The sequence below is a fragment of the Gopherus evgoodei genome, chromosome 4 (assembly GCF_007399415.2).
Source record: "Gopherus evgoodei ecotype Sinaloan lineage chromosome 4, rGopEvg1_v1.p, whole genome shotgun sequence".
NCBI classification, from domain to species: domain Eukaryota; kingdom Metazoa; phylum Chordata; order Testudines; family Testudinidae; genus Gopherus; species Gopherus evgoodei.
The window spans coordinates 138713772-138728240 of NC_044325.1; the positions used below are offsets into that span (position 1 = coordinate 138713772).

General features: G+C 51.4%; 1 protein-coding gene across 3 annotated transcripts in view; it reads left to right on the forward strand.

Annotated features, from left to right (window-relative positions):
* GRM4 (glutamate metabotropic receptor 4) overlaps positions 1 to 14469 on the forward strand; it is a 230754-nt gene that overhangs the window by 140692 nt on the left and 75593 nt on the right. For all 3 annotated transcript variants that reach the window (XM_030561356.1, XM_030561358.1, XM_030561357.1), the window contains exons 4-5: positions 5294 to 5429; positions 11439 to 11593. In XM_030561356.1, coding sequence (XP_030417216.1) covers positions 5294 to 5429; positions 11439 to 11593 — 291 coding nt within the window. The remainder of the gene's footprint in view (positions 1 to 5293; positions 5430 to 11438; positions 11594 to 14469) is intronic.

The following is a 14469-nucleotide window of genomic DNA, read 5'->3' on the forward strand; positions in this document are numbered from 1 at the left end:
GTCTTTCATAGGCACAACTCAGCCTTCTCTCAGTCACAGTGTGTGTGTGTGTCTCACACACACACACACACACACACACACACACACACACACACACACACACACACACACACACACACACAGTATCTCTCTGTCACATTCTTTCCAAGGCTCTGAGTGTAACACGCTGGAAATGAGGCTGCATGATCCTTATGGAGCAACTCCTCCAGCTGCTGCCTCGACACTGACATCTGTCACCCTTCCATCTCCAGCATGCTTGCTCTTTGGGGCTATGTACGGGCTGGCCCCCGGGGGGCTTGCAATGCTGCACACAGTGTGAAGACCTAGGGGTGGATTTTGTGCTGTGTTAGGAAGAGCCAGGATGTGGTTTCAGTAGCAAGACATGGAGCTTAGAAACCCAAGGGAGAGGCACCTTAGGAATACCTGAGCTAGCTCTGTGGCATAAGATGGGGGCAGCCATGAATCCACCACAGGAAAGACAGCTGCATTCAGTGCCTCTAGGGTGTTGCCTGTTGGACCTTATGAAAGGCCTGAGGCTTTGTGCTCATGGTTATTTATGAGCCGCTCTCCATTAACCTTTCACCTCCAGGGGCTCCTCTTGTCAGGGAGATGCCATTTCTCTCCTTTGCTCTGGCAATTACAGCCAGCAAGCAAATGAGCACGTTGCAAATGGCTTTGTCTCTGAATAAGGGGATGCTTAGCCAGGGGTGGGGTGAGAAGGGAGCGGGGGAAAGAGATAGAGAGAGACACACACACACACACACACCAAGGATAGAAGAGGCAGAATTAAAGAGTCGTGAGGTGACCCCGTCTCCATGGGTTAGCCAAAGGGGTATCTGATCCAGCACCTATAGGAGGCAATGGAAAGGCTCCCAATGGCAGATCATTGGATCTGGATCAGCCCAAGATGGAACCAGATGGAGAAAAGGGAAGGAGGAGAGGGAAGAGCTGGCCAAGAGGAGTGGAGGAGTCTCTTACCACTCGTGTGCAGCACCTAGCACAACAGGGCACATTATGGGTGATGGCATGTTGGATCCATGTGAAGATATTGACTGGTCTGATTGTTCTCCTTGTGCTGTCCATGAGGTCAGAGCCACTTCTGTCCCCAGGGGAAAAAAAAGGAACTCCATCTGATAAGCTTAAGAAAACAGCTCTGGAGCCATCTGCCTTTCCTCCCTGTGTCCCCTGCCTTCCCTTGCTCTGTCTTTGGAGGGATCTCCCATCCAATGCAAGGCCTGGGCCTATTCCTGCCTTTGTTCATGGTTCAGTGTGGGACCATGGGCTGTTCACATCTTCTTCCCGTGACTCTGTTTCCCCATCAGTCAAATGGAGATCATAAGCCTTGCCTGCCTTGTGGAAGTGGGGTTAATGTGGAATCTGCCCTTCTGCAGAGGACCAGCACAAGTTGTCAGCACTGCTTAAAGGCCACTTAATCCCTCCAATGGGACCAAAGTAATGCAGAAGCCAGCTGCACTGGTGTGAATGTCACCCAACTGTAAAACACTTTGGATCCTCCGATGAAAGGTGCTATGGGAGTGGATGGTGGTATAAGAGGCAGTGTGCCTAGTTGACAGATCACTGGACTGGGTCTCAGGAGACCTGGGTTTTATTCCTGGCTTGGCCTGCTGGGCAAGTCTTGTGCCTGCTCTGTGCCTCAGTTTCCCCATCTGTAAAACGGGGATAATGATACTGTCCTTTGGAATGAGCTATGAGATTTACTGATGAAAAGTGCTAGATAAGAGCTGAGGTTTATTATTCTCTCTGATTCTGATGGAATAGCCACAGTCCCTAAGACCCCCACCAACTCTAGTCCCTACTTGGAGCTCCTAGGCTCTACAAATAACACTTATAATCCAATCTCATGCTTAAGGCTGCAGGTCTGAGCCAAGGGGCAAGCTGCTCCGCTGGTGCTCATCGGTGGAGCTGTGCTGACTTCCACCTGCCCAGGATCTGGCCCTGGGAGCTCCCCAGCCAGCTGGATGAATGCTTCAGTTTAAGAATTCCTTTGCATCCCAGCGCCTTGTGCTGTTCCTTTGCTGTCATTCCCCAGCTGCATGGCTGCCAGATTCTCATCTGGAGGAGGGGGTTGTCCTCTCTGGATGGCAGGAGTTCTGGGAAATATCTCTGCAATGGCAGTTGTGTGCTAATTACTCTGACCTTTGCTTAAGTGGGGATCCTTTAGCGGCAGGCGAGGCATCAGCCTTGTCATTTACTATGCAAATTGAGACCATCAATTATATCCAGAAGGTCCTGGAATGTTTAATTTTCTCTCCTATCTCTTTTCCGTTTGTTTTTTTTTTTTTTACTGGTGCCTGCCAAAAAGTTTCAGCAAGGAGCTGTTGGCTTTTGGCGGGGCCAGGGCTGGCAGGCGTTCAGGGTTAAAGCCCAGCAGACAGAAGCGTGGTTACTCATCCAATTTTCTTCTTGTTCTCGCTCTCTTTTTTTTAAGTTTTAATTAGCTGCTATTTCAAATGCTCAGCAGTTGGCTTGGTGAGCAGGTTACAGAGCTCCCATCTCTGTGATCAAGAGGTCACTCTAGTCCAGGGAGGAGTGAAAGAACTGCTATCGCAGAATAGGTCAGAGAACCATCTGGTCCTGTCACCTGTCTATTACAGTGAATGTGGCCAGATGCTTCAAGGGAATATGTGAAACCTTTGCAAGGTGTGAAATGCTCCCCTGCGTGGAGGCGCCAGCCTGAGGCCTTGCACCATTTAAACTCCTAGGACCTGGTGCATGGGCCTCGTGCTGGGGTGAATTTCACCCAGTGTTCCTAAGGGCTGGCTATTCTGCACCCACAATCAGCACCATCTTTTTCAAAGAACTCAGCAGCCCATGAGCAGAGACCTGCTGGAAACCTGCCACCACTTATTTTGGTGCATTAAATGGGCGCTGAGCTCTTTCATTGAATTTCTTTCTGACCCAACAAGAGCCTGGAGTATGAGGATGGAAAGCCCTTATTAGCCTACCTGACATAACTGCCAATTATAAACCAAGCCCATCTCTCATGAAATTCAATGGGGTGACACTTGAGATGAATTTGGCCTTGTTATTTAGCTTGTAAGCTTTTTGTTCTGTGTTTGTACAGCACCTAGCACAGTGGGGTCCTGATCAATGACTGGGACAGCTAGGTGCTACCATAATACAAATAGATCATAATTGTACATACATTATATGTATTTCTAATGGCCCCATTACCATAGTATTCCAGAGCCATTCTGTAACTAGAACAGTACCTCTGTGGTCCATCCATAACCAGAATAGGGGCTAAACTGGTGATGCCTATTTCTGAGAGGGCAGGGAGCTCGAGCCCTAAGAGGCCAAGCCTTGGGCAATAGGTCTGAAATCCAGAAGGTGATAAGGTGGCATTTACACACACAGTTGCAAGAAGCCAGGCTGGGACCCAAAAAGAAGAATCCGAAATGATGAGCTCAGCTGAAAGCTGTTTGGGAAGCAGGGACTGAAGAGTGGCAAAGCGAGGAGGGGACGCTCCTTGGAGATCTGAGATGATGGAAAGAGTGAATGCAGAGGAAGGCTTGGAGGAGATGTTAGAGACGGGAACAGCAGAAGAATTGAGACTAGGAAGGGAAAGCGCGGTTATGGCTTGAAATGACAGATAATAAAAGGAGTAGGTGGATGGTAGAGAGAAGCTCTCGAGACGGCTGAACGGAGGGAGCAACACAACAAAAGGATGATGATACAAATCAAAGTGATGTGTGAAAAAACAATCTGTGGCAGTGGAAATAATGGGAAGATTTTTGTCTCTTCCTGGGCATGCACCGTAGGAGGGAAGAACGTACTGAGCAAATATATTCAGAGCACTAGGGGCCCACTCCGGAGCCCGCTAGTGTCAACAGGTGTCAGCCCTTGGTGCAAAAGGAGGAGAAAGAGAGCCCCTTGGCAGTCACCGGTACCTCTGGCTGAGTAAGGGCTCCAATGCTCACAATGGCATTGTGATTGTTGTTTGTTCCAGTAACATCCAGAGGCCCCGTGTGAGATCATGGCCCTGTTGTGCAAAGTGCTGTGTGCACACGCCCATAGCGTAAAGGATGGTCCCTGCCCCAGTGAGCTTACAGTCTATAGACCAAACAGACACAGGGGAGGAGAAGAGATCTGAGCTCAGTTCTTGGTGCTGCCACTGACTTGCTGGGACAAGTCACTTCACCTCTTCATGTCTTCAGTTCCCTGTCCACAACACGGGGGTGGCCGTACTGTCCTTCTCCCATTGCAGTCTGCCTGGTCTACTTAGGCAGTGAGCTTTTTGGGGCAGTGTTGGGAATAATTATCCTAAGGAGTTTATGAAGCTATACCTGACTCAGTTTCCACACACACATTCCTTGATTAGCCTCAAAGGCCACTTGGTGCTGGTTACATCCAAAATATCAATACAAGCGTATACAGCCTTCTATTCTATGCCCGAGCAACAATACTCCTATAAGCGTTGGCCAACATAATTACAGTAGGGTCAGGCCCAGGAGACACCTTGCATGGTGGTGTGACTCCAGAGGGTGAGGCAAAGCTCTGAGAAAGAGCCCCCAAAGAACCTTGCTTTGTATATGCTATAATAAACAAGTGATGTTACTGCTGGATATTGGCCCTTAGCCAAAGCCAGATGAGGGAGTTTTAGGGAGCAGGTTCCCAGTTTCTGTTACTTCCACCCTAGCCTTAAAGACAGTAATGGTGGTATTCCCCGGGTCACTGCAAAGTTAACTCAACAATTCTTTTTTCTCAGGATTTTGTTCTCTTTGGTCTCATGCTGGGAGCCTGTTTCTCATGCTAACATCCAAACTTATCTTACAACCATAATTTATGTAGGTCCCATGTAGGCCTAGATTCCTACAGGCTGGGCCAGTCTCTCATTATGTGTTTGTGCAACGTCCAGCAAAATGGGGCCCCCCGATCCTGACTGGAGCCTCTATGTGCAGCTGTAATGCAGAGCATGTTGGTATTTGCTGCCCCTACCCATGTTAAATTGCTTCACACTGGTCTTTCGCTGGTTTCCTTGAGTTATCAATAACCGGCATTCCACACAGGTGATTGCAATGCAAATCCCATAGGCTCCGGTCCCGCACTGTGTACTGGCTGAGTGTGCCGCTATCAGCAGCAGGGGGCACTGAGGTTTGCTCATTTCCGGGGTTGAGCCGCTTACAGAGACGTATAGATCTCAAGCATGTGGACCCCAAGAGTGAACCCTCCTTCGCCCCCCAAGCAGGTAGGTATCCCCCCAAAGGGAGCTTGAGTGGGGCTGGCTGGTTCAAAGGCCTCTCTAAATGCGCCGTGTCTTGTCTGCCCACAGGGGGAGTGTGCGTGGCCCAGTCGGTCAAGATCCCTCGGGAGCCCAAGGCGGGAGAGTTTGATAAGATCATTCGCCGTCTCCTGGAGACCTCCCACGCTCGGGCCGTCATCATCTTTGCCAATGAGGACGATATCAGGTGAGGGGAGAATGGGTTGGCTTGTGGGTGGGGTGTGGGGCAAACCGGAGGAAGTGAGGAGGGGGAACACAAGGTTCTCTGTGTGTTGGTACCTCCCAACGCTGTTCAGCCCCACCCCCCAGCGTATCCTATAGATCCTTAGCACTCCTTGGACCCGGTAGCCTGTTTTACAAACCACATCACAGCACTGGTGTTGTTTGATGCATAGGGTACATAATTATAATGAGGAGAGTGGGGGCTAATGTTTAGAGAAGCAAGCTGAATTTGGGGCTCTAGGATTCTATTTCTGACTCTGCCACTGACTTTGTGTGACCTCAGACAAGTCATTTAGACCCATGTTTCCAGAAGGGGCTGCTAGTTTTGGGGCCCTCAGTTTCTGGGAGCCCCACTTGAGTCCCTTAAGAAAATGCTCCGTCCCTGCAGTGCAGTGGGGAGCTGCAGGATTACAGGCAGCAGGCAAATCAAGGTGATGTAGTGTGGCTTACATTGTTTATGGAGCCTAATGATTCACATTGATTTACACCTGATTTTAGTAAGTGTCTAATTTATTAATCAGCAAACATTATGTAAATGTGGGTAAACCGAGATTTTAAAGCAGTTTACATCAGATATGCAAACGATCTAAGTTTCTTTTCCCTCCTTAATAGAAATGTCTGAAAACTGACATTTATGCTTTCTTGCTTATGCACTGAGAAATCTGGGATTTACCTTGCTGTGTAAATGGCAAGCATCACTAAACAGGGGTTTGTAAACATTTATCCAGGCGAGGGACTTGTGTAAACGGGGGAATTACATCTCATTAGCACTCATTGACACACACCTGGAAAATGTGGGGTTTTTTTCTGTGTGGCAGCAGCCTGCTGCCCGCTGCTGGCCAGGTTCAGCTCTGTTACACCAGAGGAATGACACTGACATCAGTGAGATTGCTCCAGATTTACAGCAGTGTAAATGAGATCGGGGGCTGCCCCCTTGCCTACTGTTCAGTAGAGATGCATGCAGCACCAGCTCGCTTATTCTTTATGGGCCACTTGTCCTGTTGATGGAAATCAGCATAGCTCCATTGACATTAATGGAGCTGCGCCCACGTACACCAGCTGAGGAGTTGGCCCAGGCATGGGTGTTTAACCCTTTTGTCATGCGCCTGTCACAAAGCTGGGCAGTGCCTAGCAAAAGGCGGGCTTGGTTCTTCACTAGGGCTCATAGGTACTAGGGTAATTCAAAGAAAGTCTAAATTAATCATCTTTCATTAGGATTGTGGTCACACGCCAAGACCCCAATCGGGAGTGGAGCCCCGTTGGGGTAGGTGCTAAACACAGTAAAATACGGTCCCTGCCCCGAAGAGCTTAAAGTTTAATTTAGTGACCTGGAATAAAAACCGTGGTGGAAACTATTTAAGGGCTAGGTGTCATTTGGCGTAGCTCCATTCATCGGTTTCAACAGAATGACACCGACTTACACCCGCTTAGGAGCTGGTCCTATATGCCAACTGGAAAGAACCAATAGAAGCAAATCTACAGTCAGACCAGTGTGCATCAGCTGCCCCCAACTCCCTCCCAAAGCCACTTGGTCTGAGTCCCATGGTCGGCCTGGGATTGTGCCACTTGCTGACCCTCCCATTTGGCTTGGGTGATCCTCGTGCTTGTCACTGGGCGGGGGGAGCCGGCACTGGGAGCTAGGGAAGTGGCAACGCAGCTGGGAATGCTGATTGGCCAGTGCCATGTCACAGATGTTCGGCATCCCTGCGGCTCGGTGGAGTGTGGCTTTTAAAAAAAATATAATAATACCATCTGGACTTGGGTAGCAAGTAATTAAATCCCCGACATAGGATGTGTGAGTCATAAATCTGCCTTGATGCTTAATGAGAAACAACTGGGGGTGGGAGATGGGTAAATTCTCTTCCCAACGCTGCACCTAGGGCTCACTCCAAAAGGCAGTGAAGTCAGTCTCCTCAGTGAGCTCTGTGTTAGGTCCCCACTCGTTACCTGTGCAATGCTGCAAATAGAGGCTGATAGGGTGGGGTGGCGGGGAAAAATGGAGAAGGAGACAGACGATGAAACAAGCAAGGGGGATAGGAGAGGACAGAAGTGCTGCTGAGGTTGATGGGCCCTGGTATGAGAGCTTAGATAGACAGACGGCTGGATGCTGAGTGGTGCAGAGCGCTCTTGACATTGCAGGTGTTTAGTGCCTCTCAGGATCAAGCCCTCAAGGGACTTGGAGAGAGTAAGGAGGTCACGTTTCAGGGCCTGGGAGGCCATAATCAGTGAGACCAGGCCAGAGATTGAGGGGCTGCACCCAGGAGCAGTGTCAGGGTTTTTGGCACCCTAGGTGGGGGTCCTTCCACGCTCCCGGTCTTCGGGGCACTTCTGCAGCAGGTCGCGGAGCGAGTGAAGGACCCGCCGCAGAATTGCCGCTGAAGACCTGGAGTGTGGAAGGACCTCCCGCTGCCGAATTGCCGCCGAAGACATGGAGTGCAGAAGGACCCCCCCCCCCCCGCCGCCTAATTGCTGCCGAGGGCCGCAAAATGCTGCCCTCCCAAATCCTGGCGCCCTAGGCGACCGCCTAGGTCGCCTAAATGGAAGCGCCAGCCCTGGCTGTACCAACACACGGAGGAATGCAGGCCCTGCCCCAGACAGCTTACAATGTACCTGAGGGCCATGCAATAAAAATCGTGGTGCAGAACATTTCAAAAAAATACTCCCAGTGGGTGTAAGTCGGCACAGCTCTGCTGATCAGCGGATCAGATCTTTAGCTGGCGTACGTTGATTTCAGTGGAAAGATGCCAGTTTGCACTAGCTGAGGATCGAGGCTGGGGAGAGAGGGCTGGCACTGGGTGGCAAGGATCGCCAGCAGTTTGGCATTGGCGGTCTGTCTGAGTGGCACTCAATCACCCGGCAGCGCCCAGTTCAGTGGTTGCACTGGCACCGGTAGGAACATTTGTCTCACTCAGGCGGCTCACAAGTCTGCTCCGAGTTGCCTTCCTGCACGCATGAAACCCCCTCCTCAGCGCTGGAGCCTTTCCAGCCTGCTGCTGTGTAACCTGATTTTCCCTAATGTTCAGTAATTAAAGGGGGAATTCAATTACCTGTCAGCAAATATGCAAATGGAGCTGGAGAGCCAGTCTCTCTACGCAGCTCCCTCTGGAAGCTGCAGCCGTGCGGTGGAGTCGGGGACTTGGCTGGCTGCATGCTCTGTCGCTCAGCTGGGGCCATCTGTACATTTCACGCCACTGCTCCAGCTGGGCAGGGGAGAGTCACAGAACGATGCAGGTCACTGTAGCTGGCTGCAACATGCACCTCAGTGTCCCAGTTCACCTGCTCGCTTTACCCATTGCTATGGCCTCCTGCCATCCCTCTTCACTAGAGATGGGTATGAACTCCAGCCCCGTGCTCTGTGGGTCAGGGCCGTCTCCCTCTGGCATCCTCCCCATTTTCTCACTCAGCTTCTTCTCTCCTCCTTTCTCCCTCTCCCTCCTCCTCCTCCTCCTGGCTCTCCCCTTTTCTTGCCCCTCGCTTGCTCTATCCACCCTACCTCTTCCTTTCTTTCACTCATCTCATCCCTCCTGCCTTCCTGCCCACCGGGCCATGAGCATGCCTGCCCTGCAGGCTGGGTTAGAATCACAGGGCAGACACCAATGGAAGGACAGGGCAGGGTAAATTATTCAGTGAATTTTCCACTGATTGCCTAATGCTCTGCAATATTTAATAATTCTCTTGCCTGCAGTGCTTCCCTGCGTAAATACCAGGGGTGTCATTCTCCCTGGCCTGCTGCTGCCATAGTCCTTTCCATCCTGGACAGGGTGGGGACCATTCTAACGGGATAGCGTGACATTGCTCCCTTTGTGCCTGTGCAAAGGGACAGCACGTGGCAAGGCAGGACTGGGTCTAGTCAGAACAGGGAGTGGAGTTTTCACCTCTCTTTCCCTGGGCAGCCCAGCAGCTGCGATGGCAGGCAGGAAAGGGCTGGAGACAGGGAGGGGTAAATGGCAGGTAGCATGGCAGGAAGGGTGGTAGACAGCGTCTGTGATAGGAGAGGGGATGGAGACAGCAAGGAAGAGGGTGGAAGAACAGAGCCCATTTAAAAGAATCAAGGCGACACATCTGGGTGAAGCACTTTACTCCAGCCCAGGTGCATCGCATCTTCTGCATGCCCTCTATTTGCTTTTCTTGTTATGCCATTGACACAAGTGCGTCCAGCTTGTCTTGTGTGAAAGGCGGAAAGTCAGACCCTCTGCTGGTGTAAATCAGGGTGTGCCTTCATGGAGCGCTGCGCTGCTTTGACCTGATTTTGTTAAACCAGAGCCAAAGGCTGTGTGGACGCTCTAATTTTGGTTTAAACAGGTCTGTTATGATGTAGCATAAGGCACAGTTCGCCCATGTCATTGAAGGAGTGATGTTTAGCTGAAACCTGTTCCTAATCAGTTTAACTAAAATCAGCCACTCCTAACGCAAAATTAGACCATCCACGCAGAGGTCTGCACCGGCTTAACAAACCAGTGCATGCTTGTGCCTAGACAAATCCTTGGCAGAGCCCTGGTGAAGTCAATGGGACTGCTCTGATTGACAGCAGCTCAGGATCTGGCCCATAGCATCAAATTCTGCTTTCAGATCGGCATGCAGAGTGAGAGCAGGATTTTCTTAACCTATTGATCACGGCTCTCACCTCCTCTTGTTGCTTACATTTTAAAATAAATATTTGTCCCATCATTTTCCTAGGGGATGAAGTTAGACTCTCACCACAATAATTGCCAGGATTTCTGTTTTTTCCCTTGAAGACTGATACCGCAATGTCAGCTGACCAGGATGAGGGCGGTCTAGTCTTGTGGCCGGAGTGGGCAGCAGACCTCATGGCCAGGTCAGAGCTGTGGTCAGGAGCCAAAGCCACTGGGAAAACCTGGAGGTAGAAACTGGGTATCAGAGCCAGGGGGGATTGAGCCAGAGGCTGTAGTCAGGAGCCGGAGCCAAGGGTCAGACTGAGGGACAGGAACTGAGGCAATGAGGGATTCAAGGCAGGGGTAGGACAGAGGCAAGGCTGGATGCAAGGCGGGAGCAGCAGGAACTAGGTAACATGGGAGCAGGCACAGTGGTAAGCAGCATGAGTGTTGAGAAGCCAGGGAGCTGGTGCTGCTGCTGCTGCTGCTGGCTTATAAACCAGCTTGCTGGCCTATAAACCAGCTTGCTGGCCTCAGCAAACAGTCAGGTTTTGTGGCTAGTCAGGCAGCTTGCTGCAGGTCAGCTGTATTAATGAGGCTGCCTGGAGACTCTGCGGCAGGGCCTGATTCCTGACACACAATTCACCGTCCTCCGCTGCTTCCTGCATTTCCTGGGACTTCCCAGAGTAACGGCCTCAGAGACCTGGGATACACATCTTCCTGACCTGCTGATTTATATAGGGATGTTTATTTTGCCAAGTACCTGTGTTCTCTTAATCACTTTTTAATCAACTTCTGTATTGACAGTGTCTTTTTTGCTTCCTCATAAAGAGGACAGGTCATTGATTCAGAGCGATCTGGGTCTCTTGGGGCAAGCCAACAATGTGTGTTTTAATATGGTTAACTATAAATGTATACATTTAGGAACAAAGCATGTCGGCCATGCTTACAGAAGGGGGGAACTCTATCCTGGGACGCGGTGACTCTGCAAAGATTTGGGGTTTGTGGTGGATATGCAGCTGAACATGAGCTCCCAGTGTGACGCTGTGGCCAAGAGAGCAAATGCGATCCCAGGATGCATAAACAGGGGAAGCTCAGATAGAAATAGAGGTTATTTTACTTCTATATTTGGTGCGACCGCTGCTGGAACACTGTGACCGGTTCTGGTGCCCACAATTCAAGAAGGGTGTGGATAAATTGGAGAGAGTTCAGAGAAGAGTCACGAGAATGCTTATAGGCTTAGAAAACAGTCCTTAGAGTGATTTAGGCTCTCCATCCTGCCCCTGCTTTCTCTCTCCCACATTGACCTGGGTGCAATGACTGTGAGCTCAGAACCTGCTCTTTGGCTTTTCTCTGCACAGGAGGGTGCTGGAGGCAGCGAAGAGGGCCAACCAGACCGGGCACTTCATCTGGATGGGCTCAGACAGCTGGGGCTCCAAAATCTCCCCTGTGCTCCACCTAGAGGAGGTGGCCGAGGGATCGGTCACCATCCTGCCCAAGCGTGTGTCTGTCAAAGGTACGTGGGGCCGGAGTCTGCAGCTCCCCTGGGGTGGAACTGGGGCAGGTTTATGGGCAGAGCTAAGAGAGTAGGTGGGACTTGGGTGAGTACTGTCACTTACTTTTTTCCATTTTGAGTGCTACTGCTTCTCTGACATAGGGGTCATCCAGTACCTTCCCTGTCCACTCTACTGTCCTGTGCCACCCCATTTCCTCCGCCCACCTGCCTGTCCCCTCTGCCTTTTGTCTTGGGACACACCCGGTTATACCATTGTTTCTCTCCTTTCTCCTTTGCAATTGCACCAAGCAGAGGCAAGTCCAGAATCCATTCCACACGGACACACAAACCTTGGTGCATCTGCAGGAGTGCCCAAAGCCAGAAGGCTCCCTTGATCATGCAATGACCTTTGAATAGCGAGGAGAATAGGGCGAGTGCCTACCTGGAAAGAAATCTAGGTGTAGCCCTGGGCAGCGGCAGGAAGAACCCTGGAACTGGATTTCTGTGCCCTGCTGGCAGGGGTGCTAGGCATAGTCCCTAAGGGAGGAGGAAGAGCTGGAAATGGATTTCTGTGTGTCTCCAGAATGCAGAGAGCCCCCGCCTCCCTCTCACACATGCTCGGCTTAGAGAATTCCTCTGGAAGAGTCCAGTAATTGTTCTGAAGCTTTACGGTGAGAGATGGCTCCCAAGCAAAGTGGATGAAAGGCTGGCAAATGAAGGCATTATCAGGGCTATTGCAGTGAATTATTCAATAAAGTATCATCATTCCTTTGCTCTGGGTGGGTGGCCGCTGAACATTCGCTGAGTGCATCTCTGCACAGGGTGAGAGCTGCACAATTAGCAGGTCTGTTACCCGAACACCAGGCTCCCCATCCAGGAAAGCATCCGCGTTTGGGAAGCTTGAAGCAACCCCATCTTCCATGCCCAGCCAGCTCAGCCTTAAAGGGGCCACCCCCTCTCGTTAGCTCCCTAGAAGTGGGGAATACTGCTCTACTCTGGCTCTACCCTGCTCCATGCTGAGGCCCTTTCCCCCTTCCTAGTGCAGTCCCACTTCCTTTGCTGAGGTGTTCACTCAGCCGCTGTCAGAGGTGGTACCATAGACCAGGACCCTGCCAAGGCACTGATTGCAAAGCCAGCAGCTTTCCTGGGTTCTGTGCATCCTCTGCCATCGGGGGGGGGGGGGAGGGTAGGTAGGGCCACCTGGGGAGAATGGCAATGAGAAGCTCTTGCGTTAAAGTCTGGGCAGCATCACACAGCATTGTGATAGCAGCAAGAACACCGGCGGCCAGAACGCGCCTATGAGCTTTGCGGATTGTGGGCCAGATCCTCAGCTGTGGTGGATCAGCATGGCCCCATTGCCAGCAGCACCGTGGATCTGGCCTTTAGAATGGCAGTATGGTCCAGTGGTGAGAGTACAGGGGGGACGCTTGGGTTCTATTCGTGGCTCTCTCATTCACTGGCTGTATGACCTTGGGTAAATCAGTTCATTTCCCTTTTCTTCAGTTCCTCGCCCCCTGGTAAAACAGAGATGTTCATGCCTGCCTCTTTGGGTGGATCGGAGGATTGGTTAAGGAGTGTTTGGAAAGTACTGTGAGATACGTGGATAGAAGGTGCTGTGGAAGGACAACATAATCTGACAGGAGTGACCGCCCACCGCTGAAATGCAGCCACCTTTGCGGTGGAAGGGGGCTGCTGTTTAACAGCACACTGCAACATTACCGAGTAACTTAGAGCACAAAGCGAACGAGGCTATCCTACCCAGCTGATCCATCAGCAATACTTGATGTCAGTCACATGTGAGTGGAGTCTGCCGTGCCACACTCAGGGCTCCAGGGGCCAAGCCAGGCTCCACTCATTTATGCTCAAGACTTGAGTAGAGCACTGGTTGTTGGGGAGCACAGAGGATGTTGCGCAAACTTGTTAGCACTGCGGGAACTGCTGGGAGCCACACTCCCTACGTCTGCTGTGTGGGATAAGGGTGGAATGGCGGGGATTTCCCCCTCCCAGAGCAGCCACAAGATGGGCAGAGATGGGTGGGGTGGAAGATGCAGCAGCCGGGGTTTGTGTGAGTGTGAAGAGCCCCTGACTTGGCCAGTGCATATCCTGCTGCCATCACAGAGTAACTGTTTTGAAGTATTATTATTCTGTGGCTCTTCAGCTCTTGAACCAAAGATCCCAACTCTCCCTGTCCCAGCCAGATCAGACCTGGGTGCCTTGTGGCTGGCTCCACCTTTATAATGATCTGAACCAAAGCCCTGGCTCCCAACACTCCCCTGAACTTTGGGAACCCCTGGGTCTGGATCTGAGCTTGGGATCTGTTGAGTGCCCCTAACCCAGGGGATCGATATTAGATGAAGCCATGTGGTCACTAGATCCTGCGATGTACCCCCCATGGGCTGCTTTGCCTCTCTCATGGGCAGCGGCTCCCCGTGACATTGACAATCCCAATTTCCTTTTCCTTGTTTGTTCCCTGCTCAGCGCAATGACTGCAAGACACAGAGCTTGTCAGGGCACATTACGCTCCCTGCCGTCAATCACTAACCTGTCTAGAAACCGAACCACCAAGCGCCTTGATCTGCTGCAAGCTTCTGACGGCTGCTCCCTGAGACTTGGGGGCAGGACGCTAATGCTCTCTACCCTTTGCAGCAGATGCTGCAGAGCAATGGGGTGAAAGGGCCAGGGGCACTGTGGGGGCGTGGGGGCCCCTCCGTGTCTATACGTGCGTACGCTTTGTTGCATCTTTGAATCGGAACATGGGGGCAGATGCTACCCCAGGGACCTACTTTTCGATGTGTGGTCCAAGGATCAGCTCCTGTCTCACTGCACAAATGAAACAACTCCCATTGACATCGGGGGAGTCACATGGGCACAGTGGTGACAAGACAGTGCCTTTCCCT